Source organism: Podarcis melisellensis, assembly GCF_964234715.1.
Source record: "Podarcis melisellensis genome assembly, chromosome: 16".
Classification (NCBI taxonomy): Eukaryota; Metazoa; Chordata; class Lepidosauria; order Squamata; family Lacertidae; genus Podarcis; species Podarcis melisellensis.
The window spans coordinates 38,716,098-38,733,835 of record NC_138533.1 but is presented as its reverse complement, the minus strand read 5'-3'; the positions used below and the strand labels follow the sequence as shown (position 1 = coordinate 38,733,835).

At 41.4% G+C, this 17,738-nt stretch overlaps 1 protein-coding gene across 2 annotated transcripts in view; it reads left to right on the top strand.

The window, feature by feature from the left end:
- The window catches only part of IFT81 (intraflagellar transport 81), a 48,297-nt gene that overhangs the window by 823 nt on the left and 29,736 nt on the right, over positions 1–17,738 (top strand). For both annotated transcript variants that reach the window (XM_081892794.1, XM_081892795.1), the window contains exons 2-9: positions 140–303; positions 1,548–1,651; positions 6,379–6,559; positions 8,078–8,167; positions 9,249–9,314; positions 9,638–9,748; positions 10,513–10,597; positions 16,924–17,087. In XM_081892794.1, the coding sequence (XP_081748920.1) occupies positions 160–303; positions 1,548–1,651; positions 6,379–6,559; positions 8,078–8,167; positions 9,249–9,314; positions 9,638–9,748; positions 10,513–10,597; positions 16,924–17,087 (945 nt within the window). In that variant the 5' untranslated portion in view covers positions 140–159. The remainder of the gene's footprint in view (positions 1–139; positions 304–1,547; positions 1,652–6,378; positions 6,560–8,077; positions 8,168–9,248; positions 9,315–9,637; positions 9,749–10,512; positions 10,598–16,923; positions 17,088–17,738) is intronic.

Here is a 17,738-nt window from a genome sequence, read left to right as displayed (position 1 = left end):
ATTTCATCTGTCAAACCTACAATAGAAGCGGAATGCAACACCCCCACAACCACCCGTCTGAGGATTTAATTTTTTTAAAATGTTTTTGCAGTGATTTTTTTAATGCAAGTTTCATGAGGCTGCTTCATCTCTTCTGCAGATAGCTACAGGAGTGCCATTATGAGTGACCAGCTAAAATTTATTGTTGAGAAGCTCAACAAGGAGCCCTTTAAGAAGAACTTCAATTTAATCACATTTGACTCGTTGGAGTCAATGCAGCTGTTACAGCTGCTAAATGATGTTCTGGGAGAGATTGACCCAAAGGTAAGGATGGAAAATTAAGATGTTGAACTACAGGTGTCAAGAAACTTGCTGATTATTAATTTGTCTCAAAGGTTTATATCCCGCCTTTATATCAAACAATCCTCAAGGTGGCTTGCAGTAAATTATAATAATACATGTATCTTAAGTTGCCAGGCTGGTGGAAGGGGCCAGACAAAGTGTGTTTCCTATTGGCTCTGCGATTCCAAGACAACTGGCAACCCTGAACATTTTTTCTCCCAGGGATGGGGTAGCAAACTATCTGCAGCTGCTAATTCTCTCGCCAGTGCAATGGATGGCACTAAGTTATTGGACTTAGTCATATTTATTAATTTCAATGGGTTTACTCAATGGGTTTACTCAACCAAGTGTAAAACTTGGTAGAATACTACCTCAGATTCAGAACAAACCAGGAGCTTAAACCAACTTCAGACTGTGGTTTAAGACCTATTCTGAACTTGCTAATCATAGTTTCCAATAATGGGAAGCTACAGTTAACTGAAGACTTCCTGGCTTACTGTAGCAAACCAAGAAGGGAAGAGCGAAGGGGCACTTTCCCTGTTTCAGCTTATTAAACAGATTTGATTGCCAATGGCATCTTTATTCCAGCATTCTTTTGTCTTAGTGGCAAACAGATTCCTATAGAAAGCCCCCAAACAGAACTTGGTTGCAATAGCCGTTTCTCTCTTGTGTTCTCCTGCAACTGATGCTTGGAGGCACACCACCTCTGATACTAGAAGTAATATAGGTATCATTATAGCTTTATCCTCCATGAATTTGTCTAATCCCCTTGAAGAGCCATCCAGCTTGGTGGCCACCACTGCATCTTGTTGCTGGCTATGGTGCTCTGATTTGACCTGCCTTCTGTTACTAGGCGTGACTGACCAGTCCCCCATGATATCACCACGATCCCCCAATAACTTCCAGAACAACATTGCATTGAAATGCTTACCTTTTAAAAATGTATGCAGCCACAAATTAATGGATAAACTCTCTGGGCACATAAAAATTGAAAAGGTCAGAGCCAGCCTGCCTGCCTGAAACTTGGGGAGGGGGAATTGAGTTGCAAAGGTTCATGGCATGGAAGATGATAGTGGCCTGGATGAAACCTGCCTAGTTACATGTGCAACACCTCACTTAGGAGTTTCAACAGTGCACTAATAGTTAATTAAAATCCATTCTTTGCTTTACTTCTGAAATGAAGCTTGTCTTATTAATTATGCTTTGGTTATTTTAAAATTTTTCAGCAAGTTGTTGACATTAGAGAAGAGCTTCCAGAGCAGACGGCTAAACGGATGTTGAGCCTTCTTGGCATTCTTAAATATAAACCTCCAGGAGGCACCAGTGACTTGTAAGTATTTATGTTATGTTGATAGTTGTACAGTACAGCCACTGTTGAAGCTATCTGAACCTGTAAAAAGACATAGAATTAACATATAATCAGTTAATCTTGTCACTTACAGGAGTATCCTATTTTTAGCCTAGATGTCATGCCTTATAGCTCTGACTTGGTTGCCTATTTGTACTAAATTTATTTCTTATCATCCAATCCTTAAAACTGCTCCACTTTAAGAGTGAATGTTTTTCAGGGAGCACTGCCAATTGCTTAAAAGTTAGGTATAAAGTTGAATTTAGAATAGTCCACACTGAATGTGGAGTCCCTGAAGGTGTGCTTTCTGTTAACCTTCCAGAGGCTGCAAGCTTATACACATCTATGAGAAAATATGTCTAGTTGCTTTTCAAACATTTATGATGTGTTGTCACGTGCTCTTTGTTGCTGTATTCCTTGTTTATTCAGTAGCGTCTTTTCCTGATACTGGGCACTAGAGGGTGCTATTGCATTAATGTTTATTTTGTGTTAGCTCCCCTATCCTGTAGGGGACATTCTAAAATAGAAAATGCAGATTAAAACGAGCAAGAAAAATATAGTGCCCCCTAGTATAACCTTACTAAATGCCAGCTTACACCTATGTGTGGGACAAACAGCTTGCCTTTGGCAGCCAGTCAGATGATGGATCTGGTGCAGAGGCCTTCTCTTCACATTTGTATGATTCAAGGGGAACGATAATATCAGACTCATTCATGGTGTGGCCATTTGATACAAAAAAGCAGGTCCCAACACCCATGGATGCGACTGTGATGCATTTAGATTACAATTTGGTGGCTGCCGCTCAGAGCTTGATTGTCTGTGTCCCATGACAGGCAAAGGTGATGGAGGAGGATCGGGCTTTGAGAAGGGAGCAGTAAGGACTAAACACTGGTAGCACAGAAACAAAGCTGCTTTGCAGGAAATGTAGAATTTTTCAGAGAAGGTGGGTGGTGGCTGAGGTGATGTGTGTGTGACTTTATGTGGAATGGACTAAGATGGGAGAAGTAATCGAGGCAGAAATGGACTTGGGATAGGGTCAGAAGCAAGCTGGGCCAAATTAATAGGAGCCTAGAAGAAGCCGGACGGAAGAGTTCGAAAGGCTTGACCTCAAGTGGCCTGCAGTTTCCCTGAACATGCCGCAGACCAGCCCATAATACTTACTCTTTACTACACATTCTTATGCACCTCTTTCCTTATCCATTTTATTTTTATGCTGCTTTTATGAAATTGCTCTTTCTAGTTTGTTTGTGTGTGTTTTATTTTTACTTAACCTACCCTGCTAATGGATTGGAGAGCAAAATATAAAATTTAATAAATGAATCCTTCCCTGGTATTCTTCTTTCCTTCTCACGGTTTAATAAAATTTGAAATTCTGCAAATTTTGAAATCTATAAACTAAAAAGTTTATCGTTCTGGTTAAGAAAATTTGTGGAGATTTGTTCTTACCACTGTGTAGTTGCAGATTTTTTTGTTGAGCAGTACTAAAGGTAAAGCTAAAGGAGCAGTACTATAGTAGGTTAAAAGCCCACGTCTAAGCATTTTAATCTGAATTAAGTCTTGTGATGGTCAGTGGTGCATGCTTCCAAGAGCTTGCGTTGAAGATAGTTTGGAACTTACAGTTACTGCAGAATGCTGCTACTTGGTTGCAGAGTGATATGCCAATTCAGAGTTTTGTTATGCCCTGGCTGAGTTATTGACTCCTGAGCCCAGTTTAAGGTGTTGTCGTTGACTTATAAAACCCTAAATGGCTCAGGGCCCGTATACTTGACAGAGCACCTCTTGTATTGATGGGCAGTGCCCAAGGAACAGGGTAAGGGACCCCTGGATGGTCCAGTCAAATTCAACTATGTGGTACAGTGTTCATCTTTGCAAAGTTTGCTTTGCAGGTCCTGTATGACTAAACCACTTCTGGTGCACAGAACACCGTGACAAGTGCCAGAACACATGGAAACGCCATTTACTTTCCTGCCACAGCGGTACCTATGCATCTACTCGCACTGGTATGCTAGGTTGCCAGGAGCTGGGACAGAGCAAAGGGAGCTCACCCCGTTGTGCAGATTCAAACTGCCAACCTTAAGATTGGCAAGCCCACGAGGCTTGGTGGTGCCACCTGCGTCCCAGCCCAAGGAACAGTGACCTTGTAAAGGTGTCCTCTCACCCTTTCTCTGGAGGTTCCTAAGTCTTCATAATTGCTTCAGTTTCTCCAGTTCTTGAATGAATTTTTTTTTGCTGTCTTGAGGATGTGCTTAGCTGGATTTGATCTCATAAGTACAGTCTACGGAAATTTTAACTTCCTGCTGTTGTAAGGTTTTCAGTGATTTTATGGTTTTATTTTGCTGTTATATACTTTGTGTTTCATGTTATATACTTTTGGTTTGTTGTATATTTTAAATGTGAACTACTTTGCGATTCCAAATAAATAGTAGTACAGTCGTACCTAGTTTCTCGAACAGAATCCGTTCCGGAAGTCCGCTTGACTTCCGAAAACGTTTGTAAACCAAGGTGTGGCTTCCGATTGGCTGCAGGAGCTTCCTGCACTCAATCGGAAGCTGCGGAAACCACGTTGGACGTTCGGGTTCCAAAGAACGTTTGCAAACTGGAACACTCACTTCTGGGTTTGAGGCATTCGGAAGCCAAAACATTTGAGTCACAAGGCAAACCAAGGTACGACTGTATATAAATTAATTTGAACAAACAAACAAACAAACGTGTTTTAGGATTGCAGTCAGACATAATTTCTCAAATTTCTGATTAATGAGGAACACTCCTTTTCTGAATTAAAAACAGGGACACCCTAAACACTTATACCTGCTAACAGTGCTGGAGCACATTAGTTGCATGCAGAAGACCTTAGGTTCAGCTCCTGGTATCATCAGGTAGCATGAGGAAAATTCTCAGGGATGATTCACACCCTGGCCGGCACTTTCTTGATCTCCTGCCCTCAGGGAGAAGATATAGAAGCATGATTAGTCACACCAACAGGGTAAAGAACAGCTTCTATCTGTGGGCTGTTAGGCTGCTGAATGAAAAGATAACAACAGGGCAACAGACTTTCGGGTTTGGTGGGTGTGCATCAGTAAACGAGGGGAATTAAGACTAAGGGAGCTGAGTGGGGGTTTCTCGTGTAATCTCACTGTATACAAGTTGTACAAGTGACAATAAAGTATTTCAATTTCAGTTTCAATCTTCTCCTGAGAAAGCCACTGCCTGTTAGAATACACAGTACCAGGCAAGGTGGATGAATAACAAGGCCTAATAATGTATGATAGCTTCCTATGTGCTCTCACAGAGAAAGGCCACACTTCTGTGTGTCTGCTGAGTCACTGCTTTAGCATGACTCCTGAATGGAAGGAGGCCAGCCCAGAGCAGCAACTTGTGCAGAGAGGCATCAGCCTGCTTTAAAGGCAGAAAATTCTATTGCATCTTGGCTCTCACTGTGATTGAATTATCCAGAGCAGTGACTCATGCAGAGACACAGCAGGCAGCCACAACCATGGGCATGTATTTCAAGGATGCCTAGAGTTCAGGCTTGTTGGATCTATTTTGTATTTTACTGGGAACCTAAGATCTAGCAACTACTAGAGTCAGGTGGGAAAGATTCACAGTTAGTACTGAAGAACTGGCTTCTTCTGAGCACATTCTGAGCTTAGGAACATGTTTTCAGTACCAGAACTGAGTTCATTCTCCTTTCACGCAAAAGCACACTTCTGGCTATCCCAAGCTTTCTTAATTCAAGCAATATAATTTAGGGCAGTGGGGTGAGTCATTTTGTGCTGCTTTGTTAAATTATTGGCATGAGTTTCTGACTCCCAATCTGTTGCAAATTGCTCTGAGATCTAGCAGATGATCACATTCTGCCTTCTGGTGTACTTGGGACTTACAGAGGCCTTTTTTTGTTTCCCTCACAGCTTGGGAATGATTCAGTTAAGAGAAAGATCTGTGATCTACACTGTCCCTTGACCAATGGCTGTAGGGAAACCACTGTCTTTCAGCTTATCTCTCACAAACACAATCTGTAAATTGAATGTCAGGAGCCACAGTGCTCTGGTGACTGTTGCATGTCTGGCAAAAGTAAACACAGCTGGTCTGGAAGTGACGTGGTACCCACGTCCATTCACAGCTGGGTTCAAAAGCTCCAGTCAGGATGAGGGCCTGGGGAGAAGTGACATCAGCCATGTAAAAGGTCCACAGAGGCAAGCACTGTCATCCAAATGCTTGTTTTGAACTTCTGAAGTCTTAAATGATTGGGAGGCAGACTATCTGAAGTACCCACCTGCTTTCTTAGGTAAACATCTGAGGAACTGTTTTATATCCCCCTCCCCAATCACTTAGGTGGCATAAGTGAGCATATGCCTCAGGGTCTTTTGGGTTATGGTGACATGACTGTGGAGCAGCCTCCTCGGTCAATTTTTGCCTTTCGGTTGCAGCTGTGGAATATTATCACATTGATGCTGCTACTTTTTAATGTGGTTTATCTTGGGGGGGGCAGGATTCTTTTGTTTCCAGTGCTGTTGCTGTTTTTTATTTGCCTATATTTGCAGGTTGTAAAATGCTTTGAACATTAGAAAAAGAGCCAAGTAAATGTTTAGTATTAATTCTTCATCTTCTACTAAGCTCTCAAGGGTGGGGTGGGGGGCTGCTGCTTATGTTTGCTTCAGACTTCTTTTCTCTCAGTAGAGCTTGATGTCACTGTTATTGTTGTTATTCAGGAGTACGTTCCGCCAGGGTTTAGTCATTGGAAGTAAGCCTGTCATTCATCCTGTCTTGCACTGGCTGCTTCAACGGACAAATGAGCTGAAGAAAAGAGCCTATCTTGCACGGTTCCTAATCAAAGTAGACGTGCCAGCAGAGTTCCTTCAAGATGATGCTGTGTCAGATACCAATAGACAGGTAGCATTTGCAACACATTTCTTATCCAGATTGTATTTCTGTAATAATGTTGGTTAAAACCATGGCAGGTTTCCTTGAATGGGTATAAACCTTATATGCACTGGGAGAATCATGCAAAAAGCATATTAATGAAAGCCTTTAAGGCTGGTAAAATACAGAAAGCCAGGATAACCTGTATATAATCTGGAATTGTTTAATTATGAAGTGCTCGAAGGCATCTGCTTAGATGATAGAGCAGCTAGTAAGCCTCTCTCATGGGATGCTGCCTTCTATCCCCAAATGCTACATGATGCATTTGCTGCTCTCAAGAGGGGTCAGTGAGCTTTGGTTGTCCCCAGATCACTGAAGCTTCACCTGTATAGTGTGTTGGTGGGTAGAAAGTTTGGAAAATGGCAGGAGAAATAGTGTATGGCTTTGGTGTTTCCTCAAGTGTGTGCGCATACCAGGTAAAGCAGGAAAAATTGCTCTTGCCTTGCATGGAAGTTAAAGCAAACATTTTCCCCACATTGATAATATCCGATTGTAAAATTAAAACTAAACAAACACTGCCTTTAGAGCAGGGAATGCAGCTTGTATATTTATTCAGTGTGTGCCACTCCTAATTTGTATAAAGATACAGCTCCACAGTTTCCATTATATAAAATGTTTCCAATAATCCACTGGCTTCTCCAAAATAGAAACTATAATAATACACCACACTTAAAACAATATGTGAGGGTTTTTTAAACGCTGCTAAAAATGAAGAGATTTTGCTGATAATATTTGGTTATTTATTTGTGTAATATTTTAAGTTATGACCTGAGATATTTAAGCTACATATCATTACAATTTGTGTGTGTGTGTGTGTGTGTGTGTCTTCATTTTCTGCTAGAGTTTCTTACATACAGAACAAACATGGCTTACACACAATTTCTAGGCCCAGAATTAAGCTACATTAATTCTGATGGTTATGACCTGCCCACTGGTCTGCTCACCTGAAGTTAGAGGAAGGACCCTTTGCTCACAGTTTTGATCATGTGAATGTACATTATTTCATTTTTTCAATAAAAACTCAGTCTAGGGAATCTGCCCAGGGGCACCAATGAAAACCTTAGCAGGCCCTGGGTTAGCAACTCCTGTTATGATTTAATGAACTCTTGACACTGCACTGTTGACATCAATCCTAGTCTTCCTAGAAAGAATTTTATGGGGCAAAATGCGCAGTTACCTTCTAGGAGATTTCTGTGAATAAGCGTGTGATGTGGTCACCTTGTGTATTTTTCCTGGTACTGAGGAATGCTCCTTGTTGTTATTAGACAGCAAGATCATCAGAGAGTATGTGTGTATAATCAGTATTGTGTGATTTCCACAATCAGGACATAGCAGACTTCTGTTGTTCAGAGCAGTTGTCCCTCTAGTTTTGTGTTATACCATGTTCTCCCTAGTATACTCTCAAAACTGAGTATCTGTCCACTGGTCCAAACAGCTTAGCAAACCCTGAGTCATATCATTTGTTTTAGAAGTTTACTCTTTTTGCAGTATGAAGAGCTGATGGAAGCATTCAAAAACCTACATAAAGAATGTGAACAGCTGAAGACATCTGGTTTCTCAACTGCAGAAATACGAAGGGTAACAAAGAGGGAGACATTGCATATACTGTATATTTTTAGCTGTGCTTTTGATTTTTAGATCAACTATTGTAGCAGCCACTATTTTGATTAAATTGATTGTATTGATCTTTTAGCATGGCACCCTGTGCTTTGGAATTCCCTGTTTGTTACCATTAGGTAAATTGATTGTATTGATCTTTTAGCATGGCACCCTGTGCTTTGGAATTCCCTGTTTGTTACCATTAGGCAGACACACTCACTATATTATTTAAACACCTGATGAAAACTTTTTTTGTTTCAAAAGCCTATCCAGACACTTAGCCTTTGTTTTTGAATTTTGTTGATTTTATTTTGATTAAATGGCCTATTATACATTTTCTAAATAAAATAAATGCATAATTTAGCCTTACAAGTATGTCTACAAATGTTGCTACCTGCAGAAGAGGGTGATTGATTTTTTAGTGACACTCGGTAAAATATAACTGATACAGCAGTTGTCACTTGTCTTTCTCCCATTAGGGCTTACTACTAAGAGCATTTCTTAAGTCTTTGCTGTCACAGGTAGCTCATTCAAGAGGTTCAACTACTTTTCACCGAAAGTGCTAACCTAGCCTTGTCTAACCCCCTTTAATTGCTCTTGAAAAACATCATTTGAAAGGCAATATATACCGGTACATGGATTAATAAATAAAATGTAGCTAACCAGAAAAGCATCCAAAGGGACATAGTCACCTTATGTTCAAAGCAAATTTTATTTCTAGCCCAGCTACCCACTCATAACTTGATTACTTTATCTGCCCCAAAAGACGTTGCTTTTTTTTTAAGGGTATTGAGATTCTATGTGTTGAATGACTTGAGGCAGTTTGATCTTTTTTCTTCTTTGAAGCACTAACAAACTCTATAGGATCTGAAGAGTACCTCTTTGAATATGTTGATTTGACTTTGATTAACCTGTACAAAACTAAGAGGTAATATAATTAAAATCCCGAGCATAAGTGATTCAGTTACATGAATATTATGATAGAGTCTTCTCTTAGTTCCAGGTGTGTAGAAAAATAACTGATTCTGGTGTGTGTCATATTTTTTCTGTGTTTTTCTAGGATATCACTGCTATGGAAGAGGAGAAGGATCAGCTGATGAAGAGAGTAGAGCGTCTTAAGAAGCGGGTAAGTGAGAGCAGCAAAGCTGTGGCATTTGGATGTCATCATCCTTGGCTTGCAAGTTGGACTGGGGAATGCAAACAAGGATTAAGACTAACATGTTGCACGCCTTGGGAAGGAATCAAATGGCTAAGGGAGGAAAGAGAATCTTCCTCTCAGGCAGCAGTCCAAGACTTTTAAAGGCCTCGAGTCCAACACTTCAGTGTGAGCTCCAAGAAGTGTTGCGTATGGGGAGGAAGTTTGGTGTGAATCTGTGAGACACCTGATCACCCTAATTGATTTCTCAGCTATGTAGCAGTTAACTTGCTTTGCTTATCCTTTTACCGTAGGTGGAGACAGTGCAGAATCATCAGCGGATGCTTGAAATGGCAAGGCAGCTTCGAGTGGAGAAGGAGAGGGAGGAATCTCTCTCCCAGCAGAAGCAAGAACAGAAAAATCAGGTACCTGTGCAAAAGCATGCCCCTTAAATTAAGGGTTTTTTTTCCCAATAAAATAAAACCTAACTAATTTTTGTAAATAAAATTGCATTTGGCTTTTTTAAAAAATGCCAATATTGTCACTGGATGATGACACTCCTCATTTACAGAAGTTTAAAATCTAGTCTTGGTATGAATTTCTATTTAGATTACGGAGAAATTGGGGGTGTCATGGCTGTAAATCCATGTATGCTTCTGGATACCCGATGCTGGGGACAAAAATCAGGGAAGATTATTGCTTTGATGTCACTGCTTGTGAACTTCCGGAGGTATCTAGCTGGTCATAGTCTGAAAACAGGATGCTGGGCTAGATGGGCAAGTTTCTATAATGGTCTTCAAAATTTAACTCTTTGGTGCAGTGATAATTGGAACGTGATACATTCATCTGATGGTGGTGTGGTCATCTGTTGACCTTTCCAATAGACATTTCTAGCTGCATTCTTGGCCAATGTGGGCCAAAGATTTACCAGGCCCACCAAGCAATTCCTGCTCTTGGTTTGCTCAATGGTACAGCTGGTTGCAGCACTGTCTTGCCAGATCTGCCATCATAATGCTTTCTGATTACTTCCTTTTAAAGGCTGAGGGAAGGGGGTATATTGTGTGTATTCCCAGCCTATTCAGTAGGGTTTGCATGGATGTTTCCTCCCTTTTTGCAAATTGCTATTGTGTATTTTTGTGTACGTTTCCAAAGATTAAGCTTATTAATAGACCTGTGCATATTTCCTAAGCTTTTTCATGCAGAGCAGAGGCTGCAAAGAGTCCAACTCCAGCTAAAGGATATGCGTCATGCAGCAGTAGATTCAAAGCCAGAAAGTAAGTAGGAGTTCTAAAATGTTTTTCCCCTCCTTGTCTACTGCCAAAAACCTAGGATGGACTTTTTAAAAGTCAAGAAAGATAAAATTTATACCCTCCTGAGTTTACATTTTCATATTAAAGGTTTGGCTTGATGTAAGTGTACAGATTTTTGAAGATCTGAATATTGCAGATAAGATCTGAACATGACTATATTCATGACTGATGAGCTTTTCATTGCTGCTGTTAATAATTTTATGCTAACCTTTTGATCCTCACTTTATAAATGAAGCCAAAATGTGGGCAACTATATCTGTTTTTAATGTGTGACATTTTAATGTATTTTTAATCTTTGTTGGAAGCCGCCCAGAGTGGCTGGGGAGGCCCAGCCATATGGGCGGGGTACAAATAATAGCTTGTTATTGTTATTATATGTTGGGTAACTATACCTGTTCATATTTGTCTGTTTTTACTCTGGTCTCTGTCTTTCCAGAGTGGCAAAACCATAATAGTGCCATGTACTTTGATGGCTCTGCTTTAGAGGGAGGGATGGGACAACAGGGGCCTCTCCATTGGCTCTGCTCAGAGTCAACTGCCTCTCCTACCCAAACTGTTTCTGTTTAAGTCAGTCATTAATAAGGACTTTGTAATTTTAAGGATTGGTGCATGAGATTGCTTGTTTTTCCTCCTCTGTCCCCATACATTTACCCTTTTATGTCATGTGTTTTAAAATGTTAACTTGTGGGCTGTATCTTTCTTGTATCTATTATTGTTTTAATTGCTCTTATGTAAGTTGCTCTGGGAACATTTTCGATGGAGGGGCAGTGGAATACTTCCAGTAAAATAAATAACTGAATTGTAATAAGCAGCTAGAAAATACCAGATATAATCTCTGGCATTATAAGGGATGGTGAGACTTTTGTATTTCTATATATACTTATCTTCTGTTAACTCCCAGAAGCATAGCTGTCAACCTTCCCTCTTTTTTTTGCGAGAAATTCCCTTATTTCAGCGCTGTTTCCCGCTGCTTCCCACTGCTCTCCCGGATTGTTAAGATATCCTGTAGACTGTCCCTGGGACAGGTGAGGCTGCTGATCCCCTATTTTCGAGGCTGCTGATCCCTTATTTTCAAATCTGAAAGTTGACAGCTATGGCCAGAAGGACCCTATTCTGTAGTGGTTCCTTACAGAGCCACTGTGAAGCACTGAAGAAGATGTAATGGAGCCAGAACTTCCCATTATTTCTCCTGGCCAACAAGGCCCTTGAGGTGCAGGGAGGCCAGTGTAAGAGAATACATCTGGTTTTTTGAATGAGTGGGTGCCAAAGTGTATTGCGCAGGAGACAATTTATGTTTAAGGCTAGTTGGTCCTGCAGGTAGGACTTCAGTTTCAATCAGTAAGCCCTCTTTGACCACAGCTATATCAGACTGCCTGCTTACCCTTATCAATGTCTGTCTGAGAGTTGAAGATTTAGTATTTTCATCCTCAACTAATTCTGCTCACTTTCCCCCTCCCCTATCGGATTATGGTATTTTTTATGCAGGAGCAAGAGGAGGACACTCTAATTTTTGCTCTTGACTGAGCACTCACATTGAAATGCCATGTAAATTCCTAGCCAGTACCACTTTGATCACATTTTTGCTGTTTCATAGTAAGCGAGAGAGAGGTTTATTTTAAGGAAAAGCTTTAAGTCCTAGTTTTCAGGCACTCCTCTTGATGACATCAGTGTGCAATTAATAAGAGAAGCCTAAAGCCCTGCCAGAACATTTTGCCATTAAGAGTTATTAGTAGCTTTAAAAAAACAAAAAACAAAACCCAACAACTTCAAGTACATCAGCTGAAAGATGACGTATTGTACGATTTTAAAAGTTAAGTACTGAGTGCCATCTGTTCCTCCTCGGTTTATATGAGGCCTGCCATCCTCTGCATAGTTTCTCAACCGTAAGTTGTGCTGAGATAAATGGGTCTTTCCTGCAAGTAATTGATGATAAAAATGTACTGCCATTAAGTTGAATACCAGTTGGTTATGATCCACCTAAAGTTAAGCGTTTTAAACTCTCATTGACTTCTGAATGCTGTGAGGTGGTTTCTGGTTAGTGTGACTGGCCTGCTGTCGAGGCCCTGATCTCACAGTGGAGTGGTGAGATAGAACAAGCCACACACAAGACTGCTCTTAAATGATTGTTGCCAGGCATTGTGGAGTCCAAATGGCAACCTTGTTTTTCTGGGGGAGCAATGAAAGAGGCAGGAGGACAGCTGGAGTAAAACTAGTGTGAGTCTCAGGGTAGCAACAACTGAACACAAATGAGAACACAGAATTGACCCTTCCATATAGTGTTGATGGCAGCAAAGACAACTTCTTGGTCATTGAAGAAATGTAGCATGCAGGAAAGGGTCAGCTCCTCCTGGAGGTATCGTCGGCACTGAGTGATAGATCAGGTGGTGGTGGCCAGCTGAAAGGGGAGGGAATCTCCCACCAATTGTCAGCCTTGGCTCTACCTCTAGTGGGACTTGGAATCCCACCTTTGCCTCCTGGCATGCAGTTCTGCCTAAGTTCCATTTGAAATTAAAGACCTTTCAGTGCATTTCATACATTTTGGATTCCCCCCCCCCCCCGAGCTATGTTATAACTCCTTTACCGCTAACTTAGTGATGTGCTGTTGTTGGCAGTCGGGTTTGCACACAAATTAAAAACACTGCTAGACTCTGGATCTCAGAAAAGTGTGTCTTGAGCTCTGCTGCTTGCAATTTTGTTTGAAGGTATGCATTTAGCCCGTGTATTGGGAAAGCCGCTGAAATTTCTAGCTGGGGCAAGTTCATTAGTCAGGTCTAGTCAGGTAAGTTTTCTATTTCCCCGTGTCTGAACAAGCCACTAATTCACTCTTCCGGAACCTCTCTTATAACCATAAAAAATTTGAACGGAAAACATGATGAATCACTATTAACAGCTTTTCACATATGTCACTGGCAAAAATGGAACTCAAATAAGCTTAAGGCCCTGAGCCAAGCACACTATACAGCTTTCGTGCATAAAGAGTCAAAAAGAAAATGTTCTTTTAGAAAAATAAAAAGCTTCTGAAGTGGATAATGGAAAGACCTAAAGTGCTCTCTATTATTTTCCCTTTGGCTTGAGAGTTTGTGAAAGGCAATGTTTTCAGAAAAAGTTCAATTAAGCTGCCAAAATGAGAGAAAAAAAGAACTAGGTAATTCCTTTCCCTATGTGACTACAGTAATTCCACAGAGTTTGAGAACATTTTACTCTATGTGAAACATCCAAAGTAGGCTAGGCATCTGTTGTTCTTTGTGTTCACCTAACCAGTTAGTTTTCACGTTTTACCTTGTGTCTCTGGTTTCTGGCATCAGTGGAAGCTTTAGAACAACCTTCTTCAACCTGGTACCCTCTGGATGTTTTGGAGAACTCCCTTGAGCCCCAGTTGTAATCCAAAATATCCAGAGGGTGCCAGGTTGAAGAAGGCTGCTTCAGAGCAGACATATCAGTGTTTACTTTAGAAGCCTTTTAAAAAAAGAGATGTTTCTAATAGTATGTTGTATATATTCTGCACTCTAATATCTGTTGGAGAGATCTGATGTAACCATATCTCATGTTTTCCTTAAATGAAAGTTAAAAATGCCTTTTTTTTAATTCATTCATCTCCCCACCTTCATTACATTTATATTCAGTTTTCTATTTGAAATTGTATCGTCATTAAAATACTGAAAGGCTAAAACACAGCAGCTATGAACCAATTCAGCATAAAAGGGAACAATATTTAAAACAATGACCAGGAGTTACAATTAATCCAAGAGCTATCGAAAGGAATGCTAATAAAATTGATGTCCTTTGCTTGCTGGAAAAGATTGAGCTAAGCAAACATCACTTGGAAGCATATTCCATAAACTTAATGCCACAAAAGAGAATGCTCTGTCTGTCTGTCTGTCTGTCTGTGTGTTTTCACTTGGCAAGTTAACACTTTCCCCCTGCCTGTGAAAACACACCTTTAACCAGCTTTAAAACAGGAAATTTGCAAAAGACCACTGCTTTAAGGCAAGCTCCTTTTATATTTATTGTTCAAAATATATTTTGGAAAGTTGTTTGTTCTCTATGCATTTTGACACCTCTTAAGATATTGTAACCAAATTTCGCCTGCTTGTTCCCGAGATCAAGGAGCAGGGTTCTCTTTTCTATGTTAGGATACAATTGGATGCCATTTTGAATTCAAGATGGCAGCCTGAACCTTCAAAAATGGACTGATGTTGGGGGTTCTTAACATTCCTGAGCAATCCTGGGTACACAGCTGCTAGTTTAAAATATTTCTGTGCTGCCCTTCAGTTTACCAAAACTCCCATGTGGTCTGACCAGCATCATCAAAACAATATTATGTCTGTTTTTAGAAGCAGAGAACAGTCTGTGCTCAAATTGAGAATCATCTTTGCACATTTAGAATATTCCTAACATAGAAAAGAATACCAATTGGCTATTCCAGAACTTAGGCATCCAATAAGCTTAAGATTAGAGCATGAATGAGGGAGATTGTACATTGAGCTATCTGAGTATAGTATTCCCAGGAATGACACCAATTTCAATTTAATGAACTTTTGCATGAGAGTCTGTATGTGACAGCCCAATTTGTAGCCTGATTCTCAAGATCTTCCATTCACACAAGCCTGGGTGATGTTAGTGGAACTTGAGTTGTCAGTTGTCAGGGCTCCCATCCCAAATGCTATGACAGAGGCTGTTATGTGCAAGTAAGAAAGCTTTATTCAAGGGCTTACAATGATACAGGTCAGGTTACAGGTACATATGTGCTTAGGGAGTTTGAGAACAGCAGCAGGAGTCCAAGAATGGACAAGCAGCTGTGGCCCTCCACCAGCTTTTAAAGCTGAGAGGTGGTGCACTCACGAGATTCTCCCTATGAGAGTGGGGGCACTTGGAAGCAAGTGCTTTTGTGAGGGGCATGGGTATATTTCCAACAATGAAGGTGGCTCCAAGTTCCTGGTGATGGGACAGAGGTCAGTCTCTCTGGCGGTGGCTGCTGCTGCTCAGCTTCCCTCCCTTGCCTAGTCCTCCCGTGCTGCAAGGGAACCATCCCACTATGTGGATGGGACAAGACAGGGAGCCAACAGGACTGCCTCTGTTTCCCCAGCTCTGAAGGCAAAGGAATGGGAGCCCTCTTAGGACAGCACCCTCCTCCTGCTCGCCTTCCTCACCTGTCACTCCCAGCCCCATGCCAGACGGTATTGAGGGGTTCACAACAGCAGTATGCCTTGAGGACCATACCTATACTCAGTATTGCCAGTGAACCTGAACATTGTAGCCCTGCTCTGAATAGATTCCTGGTAGGATTGCTCCAACCTTTTCCCTGTGACATGCCTGCTCCACCCCGTCTGCATTTCATACATTCAGCTTAGCCTTTGCATAGTGGTTTACACATAGAGAGGACCTACGTGACTGATGTATACACCGTACAATCTTGGACATTCTCATCATAGTCCTTTTCTTCTGGATTTTGAGCTGGTGTGACATACTTGATTAATGTATTACAGCATTTCTCAACTACAATGAGGAGGAGTGACCTACTGTAAAAACCTAAAATATAACCCTTCATACCACCCCTGCAGATATTAAGAAATTCATAACCAAATCACAAGGTGGCAAGAATTCAGGCCTGCCTGGAAGAGAGGATTTGTATAGCTTACAAAGTTATATGCTACTAGGTTGTGTTTTCATCCATATACTGTACAGTGTAAATTGCAGCTCAGGAGACTCCTTGTTTGCAGCAGTGTTGCATCCTTTTCTGTTGCCTGGGACATGTGTGTGTGCCAGGCAGGGGCAGAGCACAGAGGGTCAATAGAACCTCCTGTGCCAGGCCAGCCAACGCTGCCAAGTGCATGCCCACAGGGTGCAAAGGGCTTGTGGAGCCCACACATCCACTCAGCCCTGGCCTCTGGAGCCAAACAGGGCTGTGTTATTCTTCTGCCTGCCCGTGCAGGGAGGAGCCTGGCCAGCCATTGTACCACTTGTTGTGCAAATCCCCCCTAACACTAGCCAGAGGGCTAGGGGCACTGCAGCCAGGTCAGGCCGAGACCCAGAGACCTCCGGTGTCAGGCAGAATGGGATGGGGATCCTTGCATGGGGGCACCTAGCTCGCGCCCCCTAAAAATTGTGCGCCTGAGGCTATGGCACCCCTTCCTCCCACTATGCCCCTGCTTGTTTGTTGGTACAGAAATAAAGGTATTTGACTGTTAAATACTTTTGTTTAAATTACAGCTATTACAGCATGAGACCAAACTGACTTTCTCATTACTTTGTTTAGGTATGTGTTCATATTGTTCGTTTTGGTTTTCCAGGCTTAATGAAGAGACTGGAAGAGGAGACAAAGTTCAATACATATTTGGTCTCTGAAAAATTTCCTAGAGAACTGGAAATAAAGAAACAGTCGCTGTACTTCTTGCAGAAAGTAGTTGCAGAGCCAGCAATGGGCCAGTCTGATCTCAACGAACTTGAAACCAAAGTATGTTGACAGAGAGAAAGTTCAGTTCCCATGTTTAAGGGCTCAAAAACATCTGACGAATTCATTTTAAAAGCAGCTATTTCTTTGTGCATCTTACTTGCTCCATTCTTCTGGTGGTTGGTCTATAACCACGATGTCCAACTCCCAAGAGTCTGCGATCTACTCCCACTCTAAAAACACTGGCAGTGATCTACCCATTGGATTGATCAAAGTTGTTGAGCTTTTGGGGGGGAGAAAGATTGGTATATAACATGGGACACCTGTTTGCACTCTGCTGGCTGCTGGGTTGTAAGAGATGAGAGCACTTGGAACCCTGTTCACTGCAGGAGTTTCCACCATGAACATTTGAAGGTTGTTGTGTCATAGTAGTTGGGGGTAGGGCAGCATGTAAATAACCTGTATTACTGGCATCTTTAATAAGAGGGCATTATAGTACTGCATGCCCCATCTGAGGCAAACAGATTATGTTTTGAGAGTGGGCTGAATGTATTTGAACCATAATGTAAAAACGTATGTGACCAGACCCAGCGTGTTTTCTGCTGGCCTGTTGTCAGATTTTTGTTATCCCTCACTACAGCCATCAATATTTTAACTTGTTCTCTGCTTTAAATCATAAGGAAATTATTTTAACTTTTTTCAAGAAACTCCAAG